This window comes from Mustela nivalis, assembly GCF_964662115.1.
Source record: "Mustela nivalis genome assembly, chromosome: 1".
NCBI classification, from domain to species: Eukaryota; Metazoa; Chordata; class Mammalia; order Carnivora; family Mustelidae; genus Mustela; species Mustela nivalis.
This window is the reverse complement of record NC_139020.1, coordinates 144,296,774-144,320,752: the sequence shown is the minus strand read 5'-3', so window position 1 is coordinate 144,320,752 and position 23,979 is coordinate 144,296,774. Positions and strand designations below refer to the sequence as shown.

Genomic DNA, 23,979 nt, shown 5'->3' with positions numbered 1-23,979 from the left:
CTTGTAGGCAGCATATATATATATATTTTTTTAATCCATTCTGATACCCTGTGTCATTTGATTGGGGCATTGAGCCCATTTACGTTTAGGGTAACTATTGAAAGGTATGAATTTAGTGACGATGTATTGCCTGTAAGATGATTGTTTCTGTATATTATCTCTGTTCCTTTCTGGTCTACTACTTTTAGATTTTCTCTTTGCTTAGAGGACCCCTTTCAATGTTTCTTGTAGAGGTGGTTTGGTGTTTACAAACTCTTTAAGTTTTTGTTTGTCCTGGAAGCTTTTTATCTCTTTTTCTGTGTTCAATGACAGACTAACTGGATATAGTTTTCTTGGCTGCATGTTTTTCTCATTTAGTGCTCTGAATATACCATGCCAGTTCTTTCTGGCCTGCTGGGTCTCTGTGGATAAGTCTGCTGCCAATCTAGTATTTTTACCATTTTATGTTACAGACTTCTTGTCCCAGACTGCTTTCAGGATTTTCTCTTTGTCACTAAGACTTGTGAGTTTTACTATTAGATGACAGGGTGTGGACCTATTCTTACTGATTTTGAGGAGGGTACTTGGTGACTCCTGGACTTTGATGCTTGTTCCCTTTGCCATATTAGGGAAATTCTCTACAATACTATAATAATCCACTCCAATATACCCCCTGCTCCCCTTTCTTCTTTTTCTGGGATCCCAATTATTCTAATATTCTATCATCTTACGGTATCACTTATTTCTCGAATTCTCCCCTCGTGGTCCAGTAATTATTTGTCTCTCTTTTGCTCAGCTTCTTTATCCTCTGTCATTTGGTCTTCTATATCACTAATTCTCTCTTCTGCCTCATTTATCCTAGCAGTAAAAGCCTTCATTTTTTATTGTACCTCATTAATAGCTTTTTTATTTTAGCTTGGTTAGATTTTAGTTCTTTTACTTCTCCAAAAAGGGCTTTTATTTCTCCAGACAGTGTTTCTCTGATATCTTCCATGCCTTTTTCGAACCCAGCTAGCACCTTGAGAATCGTCATTCTGAACTCTAGACCTGACATATTACCAGTGTCCTTATTGATTCAGTCCCTAGCCTTCGGTACTGCCTCCTGTTCTTATTTTTGTAGTGAGTTTTTCCACCTTGTCATTTTATCCAGAGAAGAATATATGAATGAGAGAATAAAATACTAAAAGGGCGGTAACGACCCCTGAAAAATGTGCGTTAACCAAATCAGAAGAGATCCCAAGTCATGGGGAGAAGAAAGGGGGTAAAAAGAAGTTAAAAAATTTTTAAAAAAAGAAATAAAAAGAAAAAATATATATATTAGACTGGTGACTAGAACAGAGCCACCCACTTGATTTTGGGAGTATTTTGGTCTCTTAGAAGAAACTACCTCCCAAAATTTTAAAGAAAGAAAAAAAAATATATACACACACACACATACCACACACATGCACACACACACCAAAATAAGTAAACACGATGAAGGGATGGAATATGACTGTAAAGATGAAAACTTTTTAAAAAATTCTAAAAAAGGAGTTGATAAGTTGGTTGGAAAGCAAAAGAAAATGAATGTGGAGAGAATTTTCTCAGGTTGGAGACTAGAACAAACCATGTGCTAGATTTAGGGTACATTTTGATCTATTAGAAGAAGTTGTATCCCAAAATTTTTTAGAAGAAAAAACCCTATGTGTATACAAAAGTGTTAGATACAATGAAGGATAAATTATGACTACAATAATAAAGGTTCAAAAAGATTTTTTTTAAAGAAAAGTATTGTTAAGATAACCTAGTTAAAAAATGTTAAAAGAGGAAAGAGTAAAAGTTAAAAAAAAATCAGAATAAGAAAAAAAAATTAAACAAATTTAATTAACTTCGTAAGACTAAAGGATCATGGGGAGAAAGCCATGAATTCCATGCTTTGCTTTCCCCATCCTCTGGAATTCTGCTGTTCTCCTTGGTCAGTGAGCTTGGTCTTGGCTGGATTTCTTGTTGATCTTCTGGGGAAGGGGCCTGGTGTAGTGATTCTCAAGTGTCTTTGCCCCAGGCGGAATTGCACCGCCCTTACCAGGGGCCGGGGTGAGTAATCCGCTGGGGTTTGCTTTCAGGAGCTTTTGTTCCCTGAGCGCTTTCCGTAGAGTTCCGGAGGACGGGAATACAAATGGCGGCCTCCTGGTCTCCAGCCTGGAGGAGCCGAGAGCCTGGGGTCCCACTCCTCAGTGCGCCCTCAGAGAAAAGCGCTCAATCACTCCTGTTTCCCTGGCCTCTGGCTATGCTCTGAGCTCACCCACCTGTGACTGAGCATTTCTATCTCTGGCACACAGCCCCGTTTGGAGTATCCAAACCCAGCAGATCCCTGTACTCTTCCAGGGGGTCTCCCCGGATCTTGTGGGGTCCCTGCACAAAGAGCAGTGGTCTGACTTTGCCACAGATCACAGTTTGAAGTAACCCCGAGCTGAGAGCTCACTCCTTGGCTCTGTTTCAGTAGTCGGCTTCCCCGCTCTAATACCTACGAGCCCTGCGATACTCAGACACCCCTAATCCTTCTCTGACCCTGCAGGACCTGAGGCCACACTGTCCCCACGTGGGCTTCACCCTGGCTTTGCTTCTGGAGCGATGTTCCTCAGTGGAGCAGACTTTTAAAAGTCCGGATTTTGTGCTCTGGTGCTCTGCCACTTGCTGGGAGCCGACCCCTCCCCACAGTCTATCTTCCTGTTGCTCTGGATTTACTTCTCCACTGGTCCTACCTTTCAGAAAGTGGTCGATTTTCTGTTTCTAGAATTGCTGCTCCTCTTCTCTTCTAACTCCTGTTGGATTTGTAGGTGTTCAGAATGGTTTGATAAGCTATCTAGCTGAACTCCTATGACCTGATGTCGTCTCAGCCTGTACTCCTCCGCCATCTTGACTCCTCCCCCTGAACACATCTTTTTCAAAAGAGGCACCTTTTTCCCACCCACGCCCCTGACATGGTAGTTTTTTAAAGCCCTCCCCAATCTGCACTTTCAGTGAAACCCTTTGGTGATAGAGTCCTGGGACCCACACCTGAAAATGAAAGCTGCTTCCATTTTTTAAGATGACTTTTCCCTTCTGGGGACACAGCCAGTTTCTCTGCTCTGAAACAATTCCGTCTGTGAGCTTAGATGCTGCCTGAGAGCTCTTTTTTTTTTTTTTTTTTTTAATATTTTTATTTATTGGGATGACTGAGTGGCTCATTTCGTTGGGTGTCTGCCTTCAGCTCAGGTCATGATCCCAGAGTCCTGGGATTGAGTCCCAGATGGGGCTCCCTGCTCGGCAGGAAGCCTGCTTCTTCCTCTGCCTGCTCTGCCTGCTGCTCCCCCTGCTTGTGTGCGCTCTCTGTCTGACAAGTAAATAAATAAAATCTTAAAAAAAAAGAAAAAGATTGCTTTTTTATTTGATAGAGAGCAAAAGCAGGGGGATTGGCAGAGGAAGAGAGAGAACAGACTCCCTGCTGAGCAGGGAGCCCAATGTGGGGCTCAATCCCAGGAACTCAGGACCATGACGTCAGCCAGAGGCAGATGCTTAACCGACTGAGAGCTCATTTCATGTTAAGTTGATTTCCATGATGTATCCCGGACCCCATATCATCTATGAAATCAGGACGCTTTAGAAGCTGGGGAAGACTGATCCTAAGAAATCGAAGGGAAAGCCTGCTGTTTGAGGGCAGCCTTAAGTTGTTGTTTTTGTAGTTACAGGTCACCATCTAAGCAAGCTCCCATCTTGGCCCTTTTCCTAGGGAAGTGTTGTTCTGTATGCTGTTCATGCAACATGTCCAGTGTCACCCGGGGAGGGGGCAGCCCACAGTGCCTGTTTGGGAGCCAAGCACTCTGGCTTGCACGAGCCATTCCTCAGACCCTGTCAGCAGTTTGCAATCAGCTGTGGGGGTACCCCCGACAATAGCAGACGCTACCGATCAGGTGTCTTGCCCTTTGGGGAGCCAGTTGTTAAAGTTTTGCCAGCCCCCTAGTAGCACCCTGCCAGTGTGAGCATTTCCCTCTTTTATCCGCGGGGTCTCAGGCTGATTGTGCGCAGTCCTGTTTGGCCTATACTCATGCCCTCTTGGTGGGTAAAATGTAGTAGTATTCGATGCTATTTTAGGGAGAAGTGTATACTTCATTTCTACTGAATTGCTCGATTTCCACCCCAGTAAAAGCTTAGCACCTTTGTGTGTGTATCAAAATTAAGCAATTAACATGGCTGCATTGCTTCAACTAAGTTGCAGACTTCATGCACATCTCACCAGTTGTTCTACCAATGCTTGCCGTCTCTGATCAAGAATATTAGGTCACATTTTCAGAGCTAGGCTTTAAGGTAAATGGCAAAAAACAGTCCCTCCCCCTGGTGACCCCATGGAAAAGAATCTCTGTTTGTGAGTATGGGTTTTAAATTGTGAGCCTCTGTTTCGATAATCCCGCAAAACGTGTTCATTTGACTCATTCATTCATTCATTCATTCAGGGTCACAGCCGAAGTGAAGCACAACCCAACTAACACCATTGTTTGTAAAGCCCATGGGGAATGGAATGGTACCTTAGAGTTCACCTACAACAGCGGAGAGACCAGGGTCATCGACACAACCACACTGCCAGTGTATCCCAAGAAGATCAGACCTCTGGAGAAGCAGGGGCCCATGGAGTCCAGGTGGGAGCCTGGTGGGGTGTTTCTTCTGGGCTTGGCTCTTCTCAGCTTCTGACTCAAGGGACTGAGAAGAAGCCACTGAGCACTCAGCTAACGGAAATGCATCATGAATAGCTTTGTCACTTGAATTTCTCACTGCGTGTGTCTTTGGAGTAGATCCTTGGTAGCTTTCAGCTTAGTTCTTCTGTAAGTAGAGGTGGGTTTGAGGATGGTCTATGGTAGACTTTTAATGCTCGTCCTAAAAGAGTTTGTCAGCTCAGGTGGTCTGTTGCTTGATTGCAGAGTCAAATAAGGGGTTGCTGGTCATCTAAGAACTGTGCCTGGAAGCCATGAGATACTGTTTTGTTCTCATTAGATTAGCGACATGATTTAAAAAAAAAATGCAGTAGTGGCAAGAATGTGATCGAACTGACAACTCTGGATGTTTCTGTAGGGAAAGAAGCTTATAGTGAGAGCATGTGCCATGTAGTTGTGTGGGTCTATAGCTTCTAACTCATGAATTCACTTTAGTTTTGTATCCCATCCTTGGGGATCTATTCTGAAGGGAATTCTTAAATTCAGAAAAGGTTTTAAATATACAGTTGGGTATTTTTTCTCAAAAGAAAACGAAATAATAATGAAGAAACCACCTACCTGTCCCAACAATAGGGAAATGGTTAAGGTAGACTATGGAGTATCCACCCAATTAATATGTCTACTCCATGGTATGGTTTTACTGAAGCCGTTTAAAGGGTTGTTTTTGCAGGGACAGAAGCAGAATCTTCTTAGAATATGCCCTTTAAAAATTTTTAGTCCAGGAGGTTAGCAAACTACAGCCCATGGGCCACATCTAGCCCATGGCTGATTTTTATAAAATTTTGGGAGACCACAGCTTTGATTGTTAATTTACATTTGATTTATGGATGCCTTTGTATGGCATTTAAGCCCTTGTGACCAAGACCATAAGGGTCTGCAAAGCTTACTATGTTTGCTATCTGGCCCTTGGAAGAAAATGTTTGCCAATATCTTTTAGAGTTCTCTGCCCTCTAAATTTGGGACCCCTCGCTTATGATGAGACCATCATGGGAGGTCCTGCCCTTGAGAGCACCCCCACCGTGGATGTCCTTGTGCTCAGCTTCTCCCTCAGCTTAGATACGTGTGCAGGGTGTGTGTGATGAAAAGGCTATGACTGGATCCAGCACCCGCCCCTCACTCTTTCCTGCCCTGACCTCCTTGTTTTGGTCTGTTGGACCTGGATTTAGAGTCCAGTTCCAGAAGTTTCTCCCACGGTAGAATGGGAGCCAGAGCATTGTTCTCCCTGGGGCTGTGTACGGTGGGGCTCAGAACAGGTCTGGTGTGCAGATCTCGTCCCCTGTCACCTGGCTGATTCTGATTCCCCTCTGAAGGGGCTGCTCATTGTCTCCACTTGGCTTGCAGCCTAGTCTGCCTTTTCTCGGCTTCGTCATGCCAACACTCTGTGCTTCCTGCCATTCCAGACCCTCTCGTGGACGAGGCCAAGGGTGCTCTACTGTGGGAGTGCGCTCTGGCCGTGGATCTAATTCTGGAATGTCTGCTTACTCCTGGCTGCAGAGGCATCTTTTCCCCAAAGTCAGGGAGGGAGTCCTCACAGTTGAGAATGCTTATAGTTTCTTTTGTGCAAAAATCCCAAATTGCCCTGATGCATTTACATGAGGAAGCACAAAGGGGATGCATGTGCGCATCCTCCATCCCTGTCCTCCTCCATAGCAGAATATGAATCAGGAATGGTCCCTGAAATGGTCCCAAGGGGGAAAGCTGGTCTAGGCTGCCTTCTGTGATGAATGAATGAGGCAGAGAAGTAATTTTCCATGTGGACGTGGGGCCTGATGGATCCTGCCTCATAAACACAGACACCCACTCACCCCGCTCTACAACTCTTAATAGCGGGGTCCTCCGTGGATCAGCACCTGTGGTTCGTATTGATGAGCTTGCTGACCTTAAGCCCGTCCCTTTATGTGGATCTTATCTTTCTCTTTAAAATGGGGATGGTCATATAGCATCCATACCCCTGGGTTGTTGTGACGATGACATGAGCTAATATGAAGGTAAAGTGTTAGGTATATGATACGCAGTGTGTCTGCTGTGATTGTTGTTGTCATACTGGTAGTATTAATACTGCTTACTACTGCTGTTACTAGATTCAGTTGCTAGACCCTCAGAGCCCCGAGAGAGGCATGCTGCTCGGGACATAGAGGGGGCTGGAAACTTGGGCACCTGTTGGCCTTGGATTCTCATCCTGGCTCTAGGGTTCTTCGAGGCTCCTAGACTGCGCTCCCCCTGCCCCAGTGCCCTCCCCGCCTCAGTTCTTTCTGGGAACTGCCCTTGTCAGGCCAGCTGTCCTTGCCTGACCACTTCCTCTCCTGCGTGCATCCCCAGGAACCTCTGGCAGGAGGTGACCAGATACCTGCGGCTGGGGGACATTGATGCTGCCACCGAGCAGAAGCGGCGCCTGGAGGAGAAGCAGCGGGTGGAGGAACGGAAACGGGAGAACCTCCACACGCCCTGGCAGCCCAAGTATTTTATCCAGGAGGTAACTCTGCCACCTGACTTGTCCCAAGCGAGGGGCAGATGGGTTTGTCTTGCCATTGCAGCCATTTGGATGGATGAGGATGGGGTAGGGGAGGTCCTGGGGGAGGTTTGGGACTGTTCTGCTCTGGCTCCAGCTTTGAGCCTGGCCATCCTGGGGCAGAACTGAGCACCTGACACTTCCCTTCTGACATCTATCATCAGAGTAGCCCATCAGCCTGACAGGGAGCGAGAGGAATGGATGGGGTGGAGACCTGGCTGCTGTCCTCTTTAAAAAACAGAAACAAAACAAAAAACATGATCCCTGCTACTTTATTATTAGTAACAAGTTAACCGTGAAGCCCTCGAATGGTCCAGAAGGGATGGACCTGCTAGGAAAGGCCAGCCTGAGTCCTGTGTCCTCAGGGCTGCTGCTGTCCTCCAGGAAAGGGACACTGAAAGAGTACTGGTCACCAGGCTGCCCACCCCCTAGGCAAGTTGGCTGGATACCACTGGCCCCACCAAGCTTCTTACGCTTCTGAAGTTGTTTGTGGAGCAGTTGGGAAGCTTTCTGAGAACAGAATTGGAAATAATGAAAGTGTGGGAGCCCCGGTTTTCAATGCAGGCCCTCAGGAGCTGGGCCGTGTCAGTGAGACAAGGACCCATGAGGACTGGGGCAGACCCAGGAGTCCCTAAAGGGAGTGGAAGCCACTTAACCACCAGGCAATCCCAGACTGTCCCATTCTTCACAGGTGAGAAATCGGGTATTCACATGGTAGCCAGGAATTTTAACAAGTTGAAACGCAGAGAGCCGATGGAAGGATGTCTCAGCTTTCTTTGGCCCAGATGCTGCTAGTGTCTGACTTCAGCCCCAAGGAGGGGTTCCGCTGTGTAGCAGGAAGGCAACAGGGCGAGCTAGGGACTTTGAGGTGGACTTCTGGTCAGGAACAGGAGCTGCCCTTCTCCCCACAGGCAGGAGCAGAGACTTCAAGGTTGGATTCTGGTTCAGACAGGAGGCCGGCTTGAGCAGACTGCTTAGGAGGCCACGAGTGAGAACAGTGTCCGGAGGCCTTGCCTTGGTGGGGTGACTCTGTATTAGTCAGGCTTCTCCAGAGAAACAACACAAACAGAAGCAGGAGATGGGAATATAGAGACATCTATTATGAGGACTTGGTTCATGAGACTGTGGAGGCTTGAAAGCCTCAGGATCTGCCGTTTGCAAGCTGTAGACCCTGGGAAAGCCAGGGGTGCAATTCAGTTGGAGGGCAAAGGCCTGAGAACTAGGGGAGCCAGTGGTAGAAATGCCAGTCCCAAAGCAGGAGATGAGCTGTCCAAGAAGTGAGGCAGGAAAAAAAAAAAAATTAAGTCCTCCCTCCTTTGCCTTTTTTTTTGTTTTCAGGCCCTGGATTGGATCATGTTCACCCAGTCTAGGGAGGGAAATAAGCTTGGCAGGGCACTTATTATCATGATTGGAAACAGCCTCACAGACACAGAGATCCTGTTGAATCTGGGCACCATCGCCAATCAAGTTAATACACAAAATTACCCATTACAAAATCAGTCAAGGATCTTTTTGTGAGGTGGATCTGGTCTCTCTGAGACAACTAGTTTAACTGGCTTCTGGGAAAAGTTAGACATAGAAAAACCCCAGAGATGACAACAAAATAACCACCCCCCCACCAACACACACACAGTTCTTCCTGGGTTTAATAAGAGCCAGTATGTTCATAACAGAAAGTAGGAGGCAATATAAAGAATAAAAGTCATCCCAATACCAGAATTGTTACCATTCAGTACATCCCCTTCTAGGTAAGCCCCAGATTGTATATACTGTTTTGATTCTTGCCCTTTTCCTGATACTTGATATCATGTCTTGTGTGTGGATCTGTGACCGCCTCCTGCTGCAGAGAGCTGGGGTTGGGCCCTCCCCTCCAGGCCGGTGGGCTACAAATCCCGGGTGTGGGCAAATTCCTCAGAGGCAGGCCTTGCCTTCTCTCTCCTGTCCGTTCATGGGACTGGCCCTTTTTTTCTCTTGCCCCACTATTTCAAAGAGCTCTTCTGGACAACCAATCTTATGTGATGTAAACCAACAAAGCCCCCCTTTATGCTATTTTGTGGGGTTTCCTCCTGAAATGCCAAGATGAGAAGATTTATGGTCTCTATAAAGCAACCACCAGCGTGGCATGGCTGGGAGCTACAAGGTGCCCGCACACGCATTAATGGCAGTCCTGAACGGATGCTAACTGAGCCCTGCTTTGCTTGGTCCTCCATTTCTAACCGAGTAGAGGCTGGGGAAATAGCTTTACTTCCCCCACCTGCCCAGCTGAGAGGTTGTCATAAAATGTCTCCTTCTCTTGCAGGGTGACGGCTGGGTGTACTTCAATCCACTTTGGAAGGCACACTGATGGGGTGGTGGTGCAGATCTTTCAGAAAGAGCCCTGTTTTTGTAGGAATTAAAGTGGTGCAGTATCGAGGTTCTCCTGGTATTCACTAAGACCTGTTGATATCATTCAAGAAATGGTACCTGAGAGGGAAATGATATACTGTGAAAATGCACTACCAAACCGCTCTAGGATTGAATTTACTCAAGAGCCATTTGGGGCATGTGTGTGTGCACCGGTCTGTGTGTGAGTTCTCAGTACACTGTATGTTCACACACATGCACTATATACACATATCTGCTGGGTATTATTACACATGTAAATACTGCACTTACCAAGATTTAAGTGGGTAATTACGAGCTCCTTTTTATCAATGAGGTTTGAAGTTTTCTATTTTTCACTTTGCCAAAAATGTTTTGCACTCACAAAAGTATTCTCGTGTAGTCAAGTCCTGTCAAAACAGAGGTGAACTGATATGGCCCAGTTGGTGTCCATATGGTAGAAAGTGGCTCATTCCTGGAGGAAGTGTAGGTGGCTGTCAATTCACAATTATTTTTGTGATTCCCACCTCTCTTTTAGCATTTTATCCTTACTCAAGAAAGAGAAACTATTTCCTGCTGAATGGCAAATGGGCAAGAAGCCATTAAGGGTTTGTGCCAGAGCCTTCCATGAGGGAGCATCTTTGGGAGAAGCAGGCTCACCTTGGAATTAGCGTCCCATCTCCTTGCCCCAGAATCTTTCTGACAATTTCTTCTGCACCAAGCATTAGACATTTTTCAGAAGCTGTTGCTTTTAGAAAACAAGTCAGATGAAGACTTCACTACTTTTGTGATGAAAAAGGGCTTTAGAAGTTAAATACACGCATGCATATAAAAAACTGCACAACCATAGCCTCAATTTTGTATTTAGTTTGGGGAGAGAGAAAAGAATTTTCTGTCTGTGGTGTTGGTTCTTCTTCTTTTTTTTTAAGTGCGCCTCTCTTGTTTGACCCAAACTCAGCAAGAAAACCACTGTGATTAAATGACACACACATAAAGACTGCAAAAGCGTTCCATGGTTTCAGTTGAATTTCAGTCCTCAGCCTTTACAAATGAGGTCAAGACATGACTAGAATATAAAGCAAGGAAAAAATGAAGTATTTGATTTTTTTGCTCAATGCTTAATTTATTTTTTACTGTGCCACTCAGAATATTTATAAAAATCCAGTAGCATGAATGCTTCTCTGTAGTAATACTGATTTTTGTGCCTTTTGTCTGCTTTCTTAAGACCAATTGTTCACTTTGTAGATATTAGACAATATATTTCAATTAAGTACTATATCTATCTGTGTGTCTGTATTTTATTTTTAGGGATCCAAAATTTCATTTGGAACTGGTAGTTCTGAATGAGCTCAGATTTTATTGGTTATATTGCTAATTTGATTTGAAAAGCAATCATATGTACATCAAAATAGTGTTTGAAACACAGTAAAAAAAAAATCTACTCGATAAACATTATTTATGGAAATGTTCTGACAAGTTCATTTGAAGATTTGTCTCTTGTCTAGTGAATGTTCTAGCTTGTGAGACGTTACTACCGGCCAAAGTCCTAATATAGTAGGCCTGTTCAGGTTCATAGTCTTAAAACATCTGGGAGAATAAAGTGTGTGGAACCATTTTATTTCTGAGAAGGAAAACAGAATAGATGCTATTTCAGGGGAGAAAATCTTCAAAGAGAAGACTGCAAAATAATCACTATAGTGTTTGAGATTTTTCCAGTCTTCATTATGGTAAAGTGTGAACCATCTGGGAGATTAAACATGGACAATGTTTGCTTGCTTTTCTGTTTTAGATGGGAGAGGGTTCAATTTGCCTTTTTAAAAAATTGTGAAATATATACAGAAGATTTATATAAAATATATTACAATTCCAAGAATAAACACTTATGTACTCAGTGCTTAAGGGAAGACACCCAAGTTTGATAGTACCTTAAATGGCACATTTGTGTCCCTACAAAATTGTATCCCCCTCCTTGATCATAGAGTTAACACTACCACTGTCCTGATTCTTGGAATAACTTTTATTTAACTACCACACATGCTATGTGTATTTATAAAGAGCATGCTTGGTTTTGCCTATCTGAGCTAACATTTTGCTTATAGGTCAATCTGTGTTGTGAATTACTCTATTTGTTTGCTTTCCTGCTCTTTTTTGCTGAATTCACATTTTGTTTTATACTTTCATTGTGGCAAAAATATGTGTGTAACATAGAATTTACCATTTTAGCAATTTTTAAGTATACAGTTCATTGGCATTAAATATATTCCCAGTGTTGTGTAACCAGCACAACCATCTGGGTCCATAGTTTCCATCTTCCCAAAATGCAGCTCCCTGCACATTAAATGGAGACTGCCTTCCTACCCCCCATCTCTGCAAACCTTAACAACCACCATTGGACTTTAACTGGCTACTATAAGTGCCTCATATAATGGAATCATTCTGCCCATATCCTTTTGTGTCTGGCTTATTTTACTTGGCATAATGTGTTCAAAGCTCATCAGAACTTCTTTTTAGGACTGAATCCTATTCCATCATATGTATATATACCATATTTTGTTCATCTCTTTACCTAACCACGAACATTTGGCTATTGTGAATAATGCTGCTCTGAACATACCTGAGTAATACCTGCTTTCAGTTCTTTTGGGGATATACGTATCCAGAAGAAAAAGGTACTGTATCATGAAAATTTCATGTTTAACTTTGGAGTACCTGCCATACTGCTTTCCACAGTGCCTCCATCATTTTGTAGTTCTACCAGCAATGCATAAAGGTTTGAATTTTTCCACATCCTCCCCAACACTTGTTTTTCTGTTTTATAATAATGATCTTAAAGGGTGTGAAGTGCCATTTGGTTGGGGTTCCGATTTGCATTTCTCTAATGATAGTGATATTGAGTATCTTCTCTTGTGCTTATTGGCCATTTCTCTATCTTCCTTGGAATGTCTTAAGTCATTTGCCCATTTTTCTAATTGGATTTTATGTGTTGAGTTGTAGTTCTTTATAAATTCTGGATAGTCTTTGTTAGGTATAGAATTTCTGATTTATAATTTTGTCAGATATATAATGCTTCTTCCATTCTGTAGGTTGATTTTTTTACCTTGTTGATAAGGGTCCATGATATATAAAAGTAATTTTCATGGAGTCCAATTTATCTACTTTTTCTTTTGTAGCTTGTAACCCCATCCAAGAAATCATTGACAAATCTAACTTTATGGAGCTTTCCTTCCTCTCTGTCCTTCCCTCCCTCCCTTCCTTTCTTCCTTTTCTTTTTTCAATTTTATTTGAGAGAGCAAGAGTTGGGGGAGGGGTAAAGGGAGAAGGAGAAGCAGACTCTCCCCGCTGAGCAGGAGTCAGACACTTGGTTGACCTGAGCCAGAGGCAAGAAGGCTTTACTGACTGAGACACCCAAGTGCTCCCATGTAGCTTTTCCTTTAAGTTTTCTTCTAACAGTTTCATAGTTTAAGCTCTTATGTTTAGGGTCTTGATCCATTTTAAGTTGATTTTTGTATATCGTATTAAGTAAGGGTCCAACTTCATTATTAAGCATATGGATATCCTGTCTTCCTAGGACCGTTTCTTGAAGACTCTCCTTTCTCCACTGAATGGTATTGGTACCCTTACCAAAAATCATTTGATCAAGATGCAAGGGCTTATTCCTGGGCCCTTCATTCTCTTACACTGGTCTGTATCTGTTTATGCCAGTACCACACTGTTTTGATTACTATAGTTTTTGAAAATTTTGAAAATATGAAGTGAGAGACTTTCAACTTTTTTCTTTTTTAAGATTGTTTTGGTTACTAGGGGTCCCTTGAGATTTCATATGAATTTTAGGATGGAATTTTCTAGATTTGTTAAAAACATCACTGGGATTTTGATAGGTTAGGCTGTGCACTGACTCTGTAGATTACCTTGTACAGTATCGACATCTTAACAATATTGTCTTCTAATACATAAACAAAGGTGATCTTCCCATTTACTTATTTCATCTATTTTTTCAGAAGTATTTTGTGGTTTTCAGTTTATATTTTATTGTATTTTGCTTTATTGTGCTTTGCAGATACTGCTTTTTTTATAGTTGAAGGTTTGTGGCAGAAAGGTTGGGCTATCAGCAACATTTTCCCAATAGCATTTGCTCACTTTAATGTCTGTGTCACATTTTGGTAATTTTTGCAGTATTTTAATCTTTTTCATTATTTTAATTGTTATGGTGATCTGGGATCACTTATCTTTGATCTTACTATTGTAACTGTTTGGGTGTGCCATGAACTACACCCAGTAAGGCTTATTGGATAAATGTTAAAAGTTGTGTATGTTCTGACTGCTACACCAACCATGTGATACCCCGCCTGTCTTCCTATGCCTGGACCTCCTTATTCTGAGACAGACAGTATCGAAATTAATAACCTCCCAGGCCTCTAAATGTTGAAGTGGAAGAAAGAGTCATGCACATCTCGTACTTTAAATCAGAAGCTAGAAATGATTACTCTTAGCAAGGAAGGCATGTTGAAAACCAAGAGATGTCAAAAGCTAGGCTTCTTGCACCAGTTAGCCAAGTTGTGAATGCAAAGGAAATGTTCTTGAAGGAAATTAGAAGTGTTACTCCAATGAACACAAATGATAAGAAAACAAAACAGCCTTATTGCTCATATGGAGAAAGTTTTAGTAGTCTGGAGAGGTCAAATCAGCCACAACACTGTCCCTTAAGCCAAAGCCTAATCCAGAGCAAGACCCTAAATCTTCTCCTTTTAGGAAGGCTGAGAGAGGTAGGGAAGCTGCAGAATAAAAGTCTGAAGCCAGCAAAGGGTGGTTCATGAGATTTAAGGAAAGAAATTGAAGCCATAACATTAATGTGCAAGGGGAAGCAGCAAATGCTGATGTAGAAGCTGCAGCAAATTACCCAGAAGACTGGAACTAAGAAATTGAAGGTGGCTACACTAAATAACAGATTTGTAATGTAGATGAAACAGACTTCTATTGGAAGATGCCACCTGGGACTTTGATAGCTAGAGGGGAGAAGGCAATGCTGGGCTTCAAAGGACAGACTGAGACTCTTGTTAGGAGCTAATGTAGATGGTGATTTAAGTTGAAGCCAATTCTCATTCACTATTCTAAAAATTCTAGGGCCCTTAAGAATCATGCTAAATCTACTCTACTTATTCTCTAGCAATGGAACAAAAAAGCCTAGATGACATCAGGTCAGTACAGCATGGTCTACCAAATATTTTAAGCCCACTGTTGAGAACTACTCAGAAAAAAAGATTCCTTTCAAAATATTAACTGCTCATTGACAGTACACCTGGTTACCCAAGAATTCTGATGGAAATACACAAAACATTGTTATTATGTCTGCTCATACAACATCCATTCTGCATCAAAGACTAATTTTAATTCTGAAGTCTTATTATTTACATTTTGTAAGTCTGCAACTGCTATAGATAGTTAATCCTTTGATGGATCTGGACATAGTACATTGCCAACCTTGAAAGAATTCACTGTTCTAGACACCATTAAGAACATTCATAATTCATGGGCGCCTGGGTGGCTCAGTGGGTTGGGCCGCTGCCTTCGGCTCAGGTCATGATCTCGGGGTCCTGGGATCAAGTCCCGCATCAGGCTCTCTGCTCAGCAGGAGCCTGCTTCCTCCTCTCTCTCCCTCTGCCTGCCTCTCTGCCTACTCGTGATTTCTGTCAAATAAATAAATAAAAAATCTTAAAAAAAAAAACATTCATAATTCATAGGAAGAGGTCAAAGTATCAACACTCATGGGAGTTTGAAAGTTGATTCCAGTCCTCATGGGATGACTTTGAGGGGTTCAAGACTTCAGTAGAAGGTAACTGCAAATGTGGTAGAAATAGCAAAAGAACTAGAAATAGAAGTGGAGCCTGAATTTGTGATTTGGATTGCTGCAATTTCATGAAAAAAGTTTAATGGATGAAAAATTCCTTCTTACAGATGAGTAAACAATCTTATGGTTTCATGAGGTGGAACCTATACCTGGTGCAGATGCTGTGAAAATTGTTGGAACGACAATAAAGGATTTAGAATATCATAAACCTAGATGATAAAGCAGTGGCAAGATTTGAGAGGATTGACTGCAATTTTGAAGTGTTCTACTGTGGGTAAAATGGTATCAAATAGCATTAGATGCTACAAAGAATACTGTTCATGAGAGAATCAATGCAGCAAACTTGATTGTTGTCTTATTTTAAGAAATTGGCCACAGTCACTCTAATCTGCAGCAACTGCCAATCTGATCAGTCAGCAGCCATCAATATCAGCATCAAGGCAAGATCTTCACCAGCAAAAACAAAAACAAACAAACAAAAAAACACTAGGACTTGCTGAAAGCTTAGATGATTAACATTTCCCTAGCAAAAACTATTCTTTAGGTGTGTACCCTGCTTTTTAGACACTATACTGTTGCACACTTAATAGACTATAGTATAATGTAAGTTTTATATGCACTGAAAAACCAGGAAGTTCATTTGATTTGCTTTAGTGAGATATGCTTTGTTGTGGCAGTCTGGAACTGAAAGTGTAGCATCTCTGATGTATGCCTATACGAGACTTTTGCCTTACCTTAATTTATTGCTAAGTATTTTACTCTTATGCTATTGCAAATGGAATTGTTAATTTCTTTTATGTATTGTTCATTGTTAGAATACAGAAACAACTGATTTTAATATGTTAACTTTGTATCCTGCAATTTTGCTGTATTTATACCAACAATTTTGTGTGGAATCTTTGGCGTTTTCCAGATATAAAATCATCTTTTGTGAAGTTGTACTACTTCTTTTTCAATCTGGACTTTTTTTTTTTTTTTTTTTTTTTTTTTTTTTTTTTGCTTAATAGCTCTACATAGAACTTTCAGTATGTGAATGGAAGTGGCAAAGCTGGTATCCTGACTTTTAAAAGGAAAAACTTTTAATCTTTCATTGTTTGCTTTTTTCATATATGGTCTTTATTATGTTGAGATAACTTCATCCAATTCCTAGTTGTTTTTATCATGAAAGATTTGTTGAATTTTGGCAGACGGTCTTCCTGCAGCTTATTGAGATATGTTTTTCCCCTCATTCTGGTAAAGTGTGGTGTATAACATTGATTTCATATTTGGAACCATCCTTGCATTCAGAGAATTCTACTTCGTCATATGTAATATTTTTAATGTTATTGAATTTGCTATTACTGAGGAATTTTTGCATCAATATTAATAAGAGATACTGATCTATAATCTTATTTATTGTAGTGTCCTTTTCTGGCTTAGGGACCAGGATACTGCCCTCATAGAATGGATTAGGAAGTGTTCCTTTTTTAGTTTTTTTGGAAAAGAGTTTGAGGATTGGTGGTAATTCTTTAAATGTTCAGTAGAATTTACCAGTGAAGTCATATGGTCCTTGGTTTTTCTCGGAAAGTTTTAAATTGCAATCCAATCTCTTTCTGGATATTTTCTGGATATTCTCTTCTTCATATTTTGATTCTTTATGATTCAGTCTTGGATAGGTAATGTTTCTAGGAATTTGTTGATATATAGTTCATCTAGGTCATCCAATTTATTGATGTAGTACTGTTCTTCATAGTGTTTATTCTTATAAGCCTTTTACTTATAAAAAATCGGTTGTAATGGCCCCACTTTCACTTGATTTTCTTAGTCTAGCTAATGCTTTGTCATTTGTTTTCAAAGAACCAATTTTTAATTTCGTTTTTGTATTTCTCTAGTTCTTTCTGCTCTAATCTTTTAATATTTCCTTCTTTCTGCTAGCTGTGGGTTTTTTTCTTAATTCCTTAAGGTTCAAAATTAGATTGTTGGTATGAGATCTTTACAAATGTGTCCTCAGCTATATATTTCCTTTTAGCACTGTTTTAATAGCATACCATTTGGTGCTTGAGATACGTCCTAATTTCTCTTGTGATTTCTTCTTTGACCTACTGGTTGACAGTGTGTTAATTTCCACATGTATGTTGATTTCTAGTTTCATTGAATTGGAAAAGATACTTTGTATGGTTTGTCTTAAAGTTTACTGGCTTGTTTTGTGAGCTCACCCATGGTCTGTCCTGGAGAATGTTACTGCATTCACACACTTGAGAAAATGAATATTCTGTTCTTGCTGGGTGGAACCATCTGTATAAGCCCTGTTAGGTCCAGCTGGCCTTACAGAATAGTTCAGGTCTTCTCTTTCCTTATTGACCCTGCATAGTTGTTTTTATTATTGATCATGGGGTACTGAAGTCCCCTATTATTGTAGGGCAAGTTCTTCCTCCATTCTGTAAATGTTTGCTTCATATATTTGAGCTCTGATATTTGGTGCTTCTGTATTTGTTATAGTAAATTAATTTTTATCAGTATGTAATGACCTTGTGTCTTTTATGTTTGACTTTGTCTGATATTAGTATAGCCAATCCTGATTACTGTTTGCGTGAAGTATTTCCCCATCCTTTCACTTTGAATGTATGTATCCATAGATCTTAAGTGAGTTTCTTGTAGACAGCATAATAATTGGGCCTCTTCTGCAGCATTGGCCTTTGATGGGGAAATATCATCAAAATTAATTACAGACAAGGACTTACTTTGCCATTTTCTTGTTTTCCAGATGCTTTACAACTTCATTATCTCCCATTTCCTCAATTATCTTCCTTTATCTAATTTTTTGTAGTGCTACATTTTTATTCTCATTTTCCTTTATCTGTGTTCTCTAGTCTTTTTTGTGGTTACTAGAGAGATTGCATAGTACACCCTAAAGTAATAACCATCTATTTTAAACTAATACCAACTTCAGTCCCAAACTCTACTCCTTTACAATTCTACCCGTTACTGATGTCACAAATTACATCTTTATATGTGTATTCACGGATCTAAAATAATTCGTGCACTTTAAGTCCAGAACTGGAATTATGAACCAAAATTATAATACTGATTTTCATATTTGCCTGTGTATTTACCTGTATAGTTTTGTACACCTTTGTCTAAAGCCTTCTATATCTACTTAAAAGACTTAATTTCTTGTAGGCAAGGGTAGTGGTAATCAGCTTTTGTTATGTGGAAATTTCTTAATTTCTCCATTTTAGAGGGGCAGTGCTGACAGGTATCAATTTCTTGGTTTACAGTTATTTTTATTCAGCACTACTGCTTCCTAAATTTCTGCTGAAAAATCCATTGATAATCCAATGGCTTTTATGTTATAAATCACTTCTCTTGCTGCTTTCAGGATTTTGTTTTTGGCTTTCAATAGTTTTTCCTTAATTCCCTAAGGTTCAAAACTAGATTATTGGTATGAGATCTTTACAAATGTGTCTACAGCTATATATTTCCTTTTAGCACTGCTTTTATAGCATCCCATTTGGCGCTTTTATTTTTGATTTTATGTCTCAGTGGTCTGTGGGTTCCCTTGGGTTTAACATACTTGGGAGTTCACTGAGCTGCTTCAATTTGTAGATTCCTTTCTTAAAAATTTGGGGAATTTTCTGCCACTATTTCTTCAAAGCTTGTTAGAATTCTCTCTTTTCCTTCTGGGACTCCCACAATATATTTTCATCCGTTTAACGGTGGCCCATAGGTGGTTTCAGATTTCTAAAAATTTTTTGTTCTGAGAACAGGTAACTTCAGTTGCCTGGTTTTCCTGACTTTTCTGTTCGTGTTGTTAAACCTTGTCAACTTTTCATTTTTCAGCCACATAATTTGATTTTCTAAAAAGAGAATTCCTCTAAGTCGATATTCTTTGTTCATGTTTTCAGTTTTGACTGTTTTTACTTTTAGCGTATTTAAGACAGTTTGTTTAAAGTCTGATGCCTTTTTGTTTTATGTCTGATGCCTGTTAACAAGAGATTTCCTGTCACATTATGTTCTTCCTTTGAATAAGCCATATTTTTGTTTCTTTATATGCCTTGTGATCTTTTGGTGAAAATAAGGGGTCTGAAAAAATAAGTCCTTTCCAGTATTTTTAAACTGGCTCTGTGCCAGAAAGACCTTCCTTAACTTGCAGTGTCTGAGCCTTGGGATCAGTCCAGGGTGGAGACTTAAGGCCATCTCGGCTCTCTTCTGGCCATGTCTTCCCTGGGCCCATGTGCTATTTTTTTATTCCCCTTTTATACACGGCCTTAGTTGTTCTTGTTCCTGGACCCATAATTTCTTGCCCCATCGTTTCCAAGTCTATAGTATCCTTGCAGCTTTTATAAGCCATGCCTCCCTCTTTCTGCAGCTTTCCCCAGCCTGTAACACTTTTCCCTGAGCCAAGTTAGGTGAAAATGAGACCAGTTTTTCAGGCAGCCCTAGACACATGAGAATGTTGCAAATAAAGTCTGTCCTATTCCCTGCTATTGAAAGATAAATGGGAGCTGGGAGGCTGCTTGCTTCACACTGTGGAGAAGGGTGGAGAAAGGTTGAATAAAAACATGACATTTTGAATGTGACTTTATCTTGACTGGACATTTTATTCAGTGCTATCAACCACTGCTGTTTTTCTGGCAAAGTTAGTGGGTTTTGTTTTTAATGCTTTCATATAAAAGAAATGAGGGCCTGGAGGTTCCTAGTCTGCAACTTTGCTCTCATTTTGTGTGCAGTATAATACAAGCACAATAAAAAATCAGATGTACAGGGTAATAAAGCAGACACGTGTAAACCATACTCCAACTCAAGAAACAGAGCACTGTTGGGATGCCTGGGTGGCTCAGTTGGTTGAGCAGCTGCCTTCGGCTCGGGTCATGATCCCAGCGTCCTGGAATCGAGTCCCACATCGGGCTCCTTGCTCAGCAGGGAGCCTGCTTCTCCCTCTGCCTGCCATTCTGTCTGCCTGTGCTCGCTCTCTCCCCACCTCTTAAAAAAAAAAAAAAAATCTTTAAAAGAAACAGAGCACTGTCATTACTCCAGAACCACTTTACTTACCCATCTGTAATCAAGGCCCCCATATTATCCCTTCTACCTCCACACAAAAAAATAATCACATCCTGCATTGCCTTCTAGCTTTAACACTTGATTACATTCCTTAATACTATAGTTTTTTTGAACTGTATATAAATGAAATGTTAAATAATCTTTTTAACATTTTTAAGATCAGTTATTCCTCATAAATGTAGTTCATTCGTTTCTTTTTTTATACTATTCCTTATATGAACATACTGCCATCAGCTCTTTTTGCCAGACTTAGGAGTAGAATTACTGGGAAATGGGGAATGTGTATTTTCAGAGTGGTTTAAACAGTTTTAAGTTCCCACCAGCAATATAGGACACTTTTTATACATCCTAACACTTATTTTATGCATTTTAGCTAACCTGATAGTATGTTCTGTACACATACTACATTTGGAGTTCTTTTGTTCTTAAGAACTACACAAATTCTAGATGTGTCAGTTGTCGATTAGGCGATGATAGTTGCCCAAAATACCAAGTGTGTGCTTGTGGTCCTAGGGCTTAAGTATTAAAAGGTATAACTCACATTACCTGATTTCAAGACTTACTGAAAAGTTAGTACATAGTCTGCACATGGCATCCACCTCAAGCCATATACTTAAGAAGTAACAGATTACAAACCTAAAAGTAAATTCTATAAAACTGAAAGATACAAAATGGAAAGTGGGCTAGCCTTCTGTAATGTTTGCTAGTGTAGTCATTTTGTCAGTAGATAGGATCATAAAAGCATTTTATAAAGTATTTCCTTCAGTAGGATATGGGTCTGAGCTCTAATCCATCTCATTTTGTCAAAAAACAGATGTTTTATCTATCTAGCTTGAGTAAGATAGTGTGCTGAGGTTATAAGGGAATGCACTGTGCCACACTTAGTCACTCTGGTTCCCATTTGCTCTCCAGCTTTCACTGAAGCAGACACTTGATATTCTAATCAAAAGACCTCCAGGTTCTTTTTAAGATTTAAGGCTAACACTCCAAGAAAATTCCATATATTCTAAGTATTTCTACTTCTAACTGTGGTAGACTAGGGAGTTTGGGCCAATCCTCTGGCTAAGTACAAGTATAAAAGCTAGACAAGAGGGGCACCTGGGTGGCTCAGTGGGTTAAGCTGCTGCCTTCGGCTCAGGTCATGATCTCAGGGTCCTGGGATCGAGTCCCGCATCAGGTTATCTGCTCAGCAGGGTGCCTGCTTCCCTCTCTCTCTCTCTCTGCCTGCCTCTCTGTCTACTGTGATTTCTCTGTCAAATAAGTAAATAAAATCTTAAAAAAAAAAAAATCAAGCTAGACAAGACATAACATCTGCTTTAAGACTTCATAGAACCAAGATATTATCACCAGCCCAGAATCTAGAAGATGGAACTCCTGAGAGAGAAGCTTGGTATTTGGGGCCATTTCCCCCTGGAAATTGGAAGACACCAATCATTTCAGTAACCTCACAGAACTAGAAGGAAAAATGCTGATATTTAAGTCTGCATGGGTGTGATCCTTGAAGAGTTTCTGTCTAGGAACAATGAGCCAGCCCTTACCTAGGGGTGGCAGGCTAGTTTTGTATCTCATCTCTTGAATTGGAATAAGGTAATTCTGGCTTGCTGGTTTCCTAGATAACTAGGCAGAAACCAAATCCTCTCTAGAAGGGAAAACTAGGCCTTGAACTTTCTCATACAATTTCTTAAAATATGTTTAGAACACAGAAAAGTGCCTGCACATTGGGGGATAAGATCACATGAACAGACAGGAAAACCTTCCACACATAGAAACAAGACCCACAGAGCTCTAGACTGTGGATTTATTCAATATAAGCTTAAAACAACTATGCCCACTATGTTAAATAAGACTGAAAATGTTAGTGGGTCAGCTGTAAACTATAAAAAGAAACATAACAGATGGTATAAATTCTAGAACTGAAAAACAGAATAAGTAAAATAAATCAATAAATGAGTCTAACATCAGATTAGCCATAAGTAATAAGAGAAACTTAAGGAGAAATACACAGAATGGAGAAGCAAAAGGAGGGAGAGAACCAAATAGTGTCTATATTTAGTCAGAAACTCAAAACAGAGAGAGTGGCAGAGAAGCAAATAATGTTTAAAGAGAGGACTAAGAATTTTAAACTGGTGTTGAAAACCAACAACCTCAACAAATCTGAAGTAGACACAGAAGGCCGAAAAAGATGTATCATGCAATCATCTTAATAAAGATGACATAACACTAATATTTGTCAGACAAAATAGGCTGTAACAAAAAGTGTTACTGAAAATCTGGTATTTCCTAAAAACTGAAGGTTCAACTTACCAAGAAAGTCCCAAGTGTATGTAACACCTAATAATATAGGTTCAAAACACATATAGAAAAAATTGACAGCTCAAGAACACTTAGGCAAATCTGTTAACAGCCTACAATTTTAATATATCATCCTTGGAAAGTATATTTCAAGGACATATATACATACACCTCTATAGACTATATGTTGGCCAGAGAGCAAATTTCAACCATTTTCAAAGGGTTAAAAATCAGAGAATCTGACCACAGGCAATTAAGGTAGAAATGGATAATAAAAGGATAACTAGAAAATTATTTGAATATCAAGAAATGTACATCTAACCCATGGTTTAAGGAAAATACAATGGAAATTAAAATATACATTAAGCTGAATAGTTTAATATATATAGTTTATATTTGGAGTAAATTTATAACTTTAAATTTATATAGTGGGAAAAGAAATCAACAGATTAAAAAGAACACCTCCTTCCAAGGAATAGAAAAAAATGGACACAAATTAATGAAATAAAAAACATACTGTAGAAAGTGTCAACAAAGCCATAAACTGAAAGGAAAGAAAAAAAACTAAGAAAATTGATTAAAAACTGCCAAAGAAAATGAGCATGGTATGGTGCTGAAGGAGAGGACAGAGACAGAAACATACAGGGATGTGAGGGAGTAGAAAACAAAAACAAAAAACAAACCAGTGTTAGGAATGAAAAGGACATCATTACAGAATCTGCAAACATTAAAATTCAGTGACAAGCAACAGTAGTCAACCTATTTGAAAATTTAGATGAAATAGACAAATTCTTTGAAAAACAATTTAAACAAAGCATGTCAGTTTTGTTTTTATTGTGTAAGTAAAAAAAAAAAAAGCCTATGTCTATAAAATAATTAAATCTGTAATTAAAAATCTTTGCACAAAGAAAAAATCTAGGCCCCGATGTTATACTAGCAAATTCTATCAAACGCTTATTTCAAGCATGCAAGTTTAGTTTTAAAACTGTGAACAAAAAGTCTCTAATTCACTGTATTAACAGAATAAAGAGAAAAATCACTCAGTAAATGAAGGGGGAAAGAAGCCCATTTGATAAGATTTATTCATGATAAAAACTCAGCATATGGAAAAATACTAAAAATACCAAAAACTTCCCATATGAGGGAAGTCTGGGTGGCTTAGCTGGTTAAGCTTCTGCCATGGGCAGAATGCATGATCCCAGGATCTGAGCTAGCTCTTGAGTTCC

At 40.1% G+C, this 23,979-nt stretch overlaps 1 protein-coding gene and 1 long non-coding RNA gene across 6 annotated transcripts in view; both read left to right on the top strand.

Annotated features, from left to right (window-relative positions):
- OSBPL10 (oxysterol binding protein like 10) overlaps window positions 1-10,854 on the top strand; it is a 313,824-nt gene extending 302,970 nt beyond the window's left edge. For all 5 annotated transcript variants that reach the window (XM_082724181.1, XM_082724182.1, XM_082724184.1 and 2 more), the window contains 3 exons: window positions 4,452-4,634; window positions 7,026-7,179; window positions 9,515-10,854. In XM_082724181.1, coding sequence (XP_082580307.1) covers window positions 4,452-4,634; window positions 7,026-7,179; window positions 9,515-9,559 — 382 coding nt within the window. In that variant the 3' untranslated portion in view covers window positions 9,560-10,854. The remainder of the gene's footprint in view (window positions 1-4,451; window positions 4,635-7,025; window positions 7,180-9,514) is intronic.
- Window positions 10,855-15,299: 4,445 nt separating this feature from the next.
- LOC309861422 lies at window positions 15,300-23,408 on the top strand. The gene is made up of 2 exons (XR_014309936.1): window positions 15,300-21,307; window positions 21,347-23,408. It is a non-coding gene; the product is annotated as an uncharacterized lncRNA (long non-coding RNA).
- Window positions 23,409-23,979: the final 571 nt, after the last annotated feature.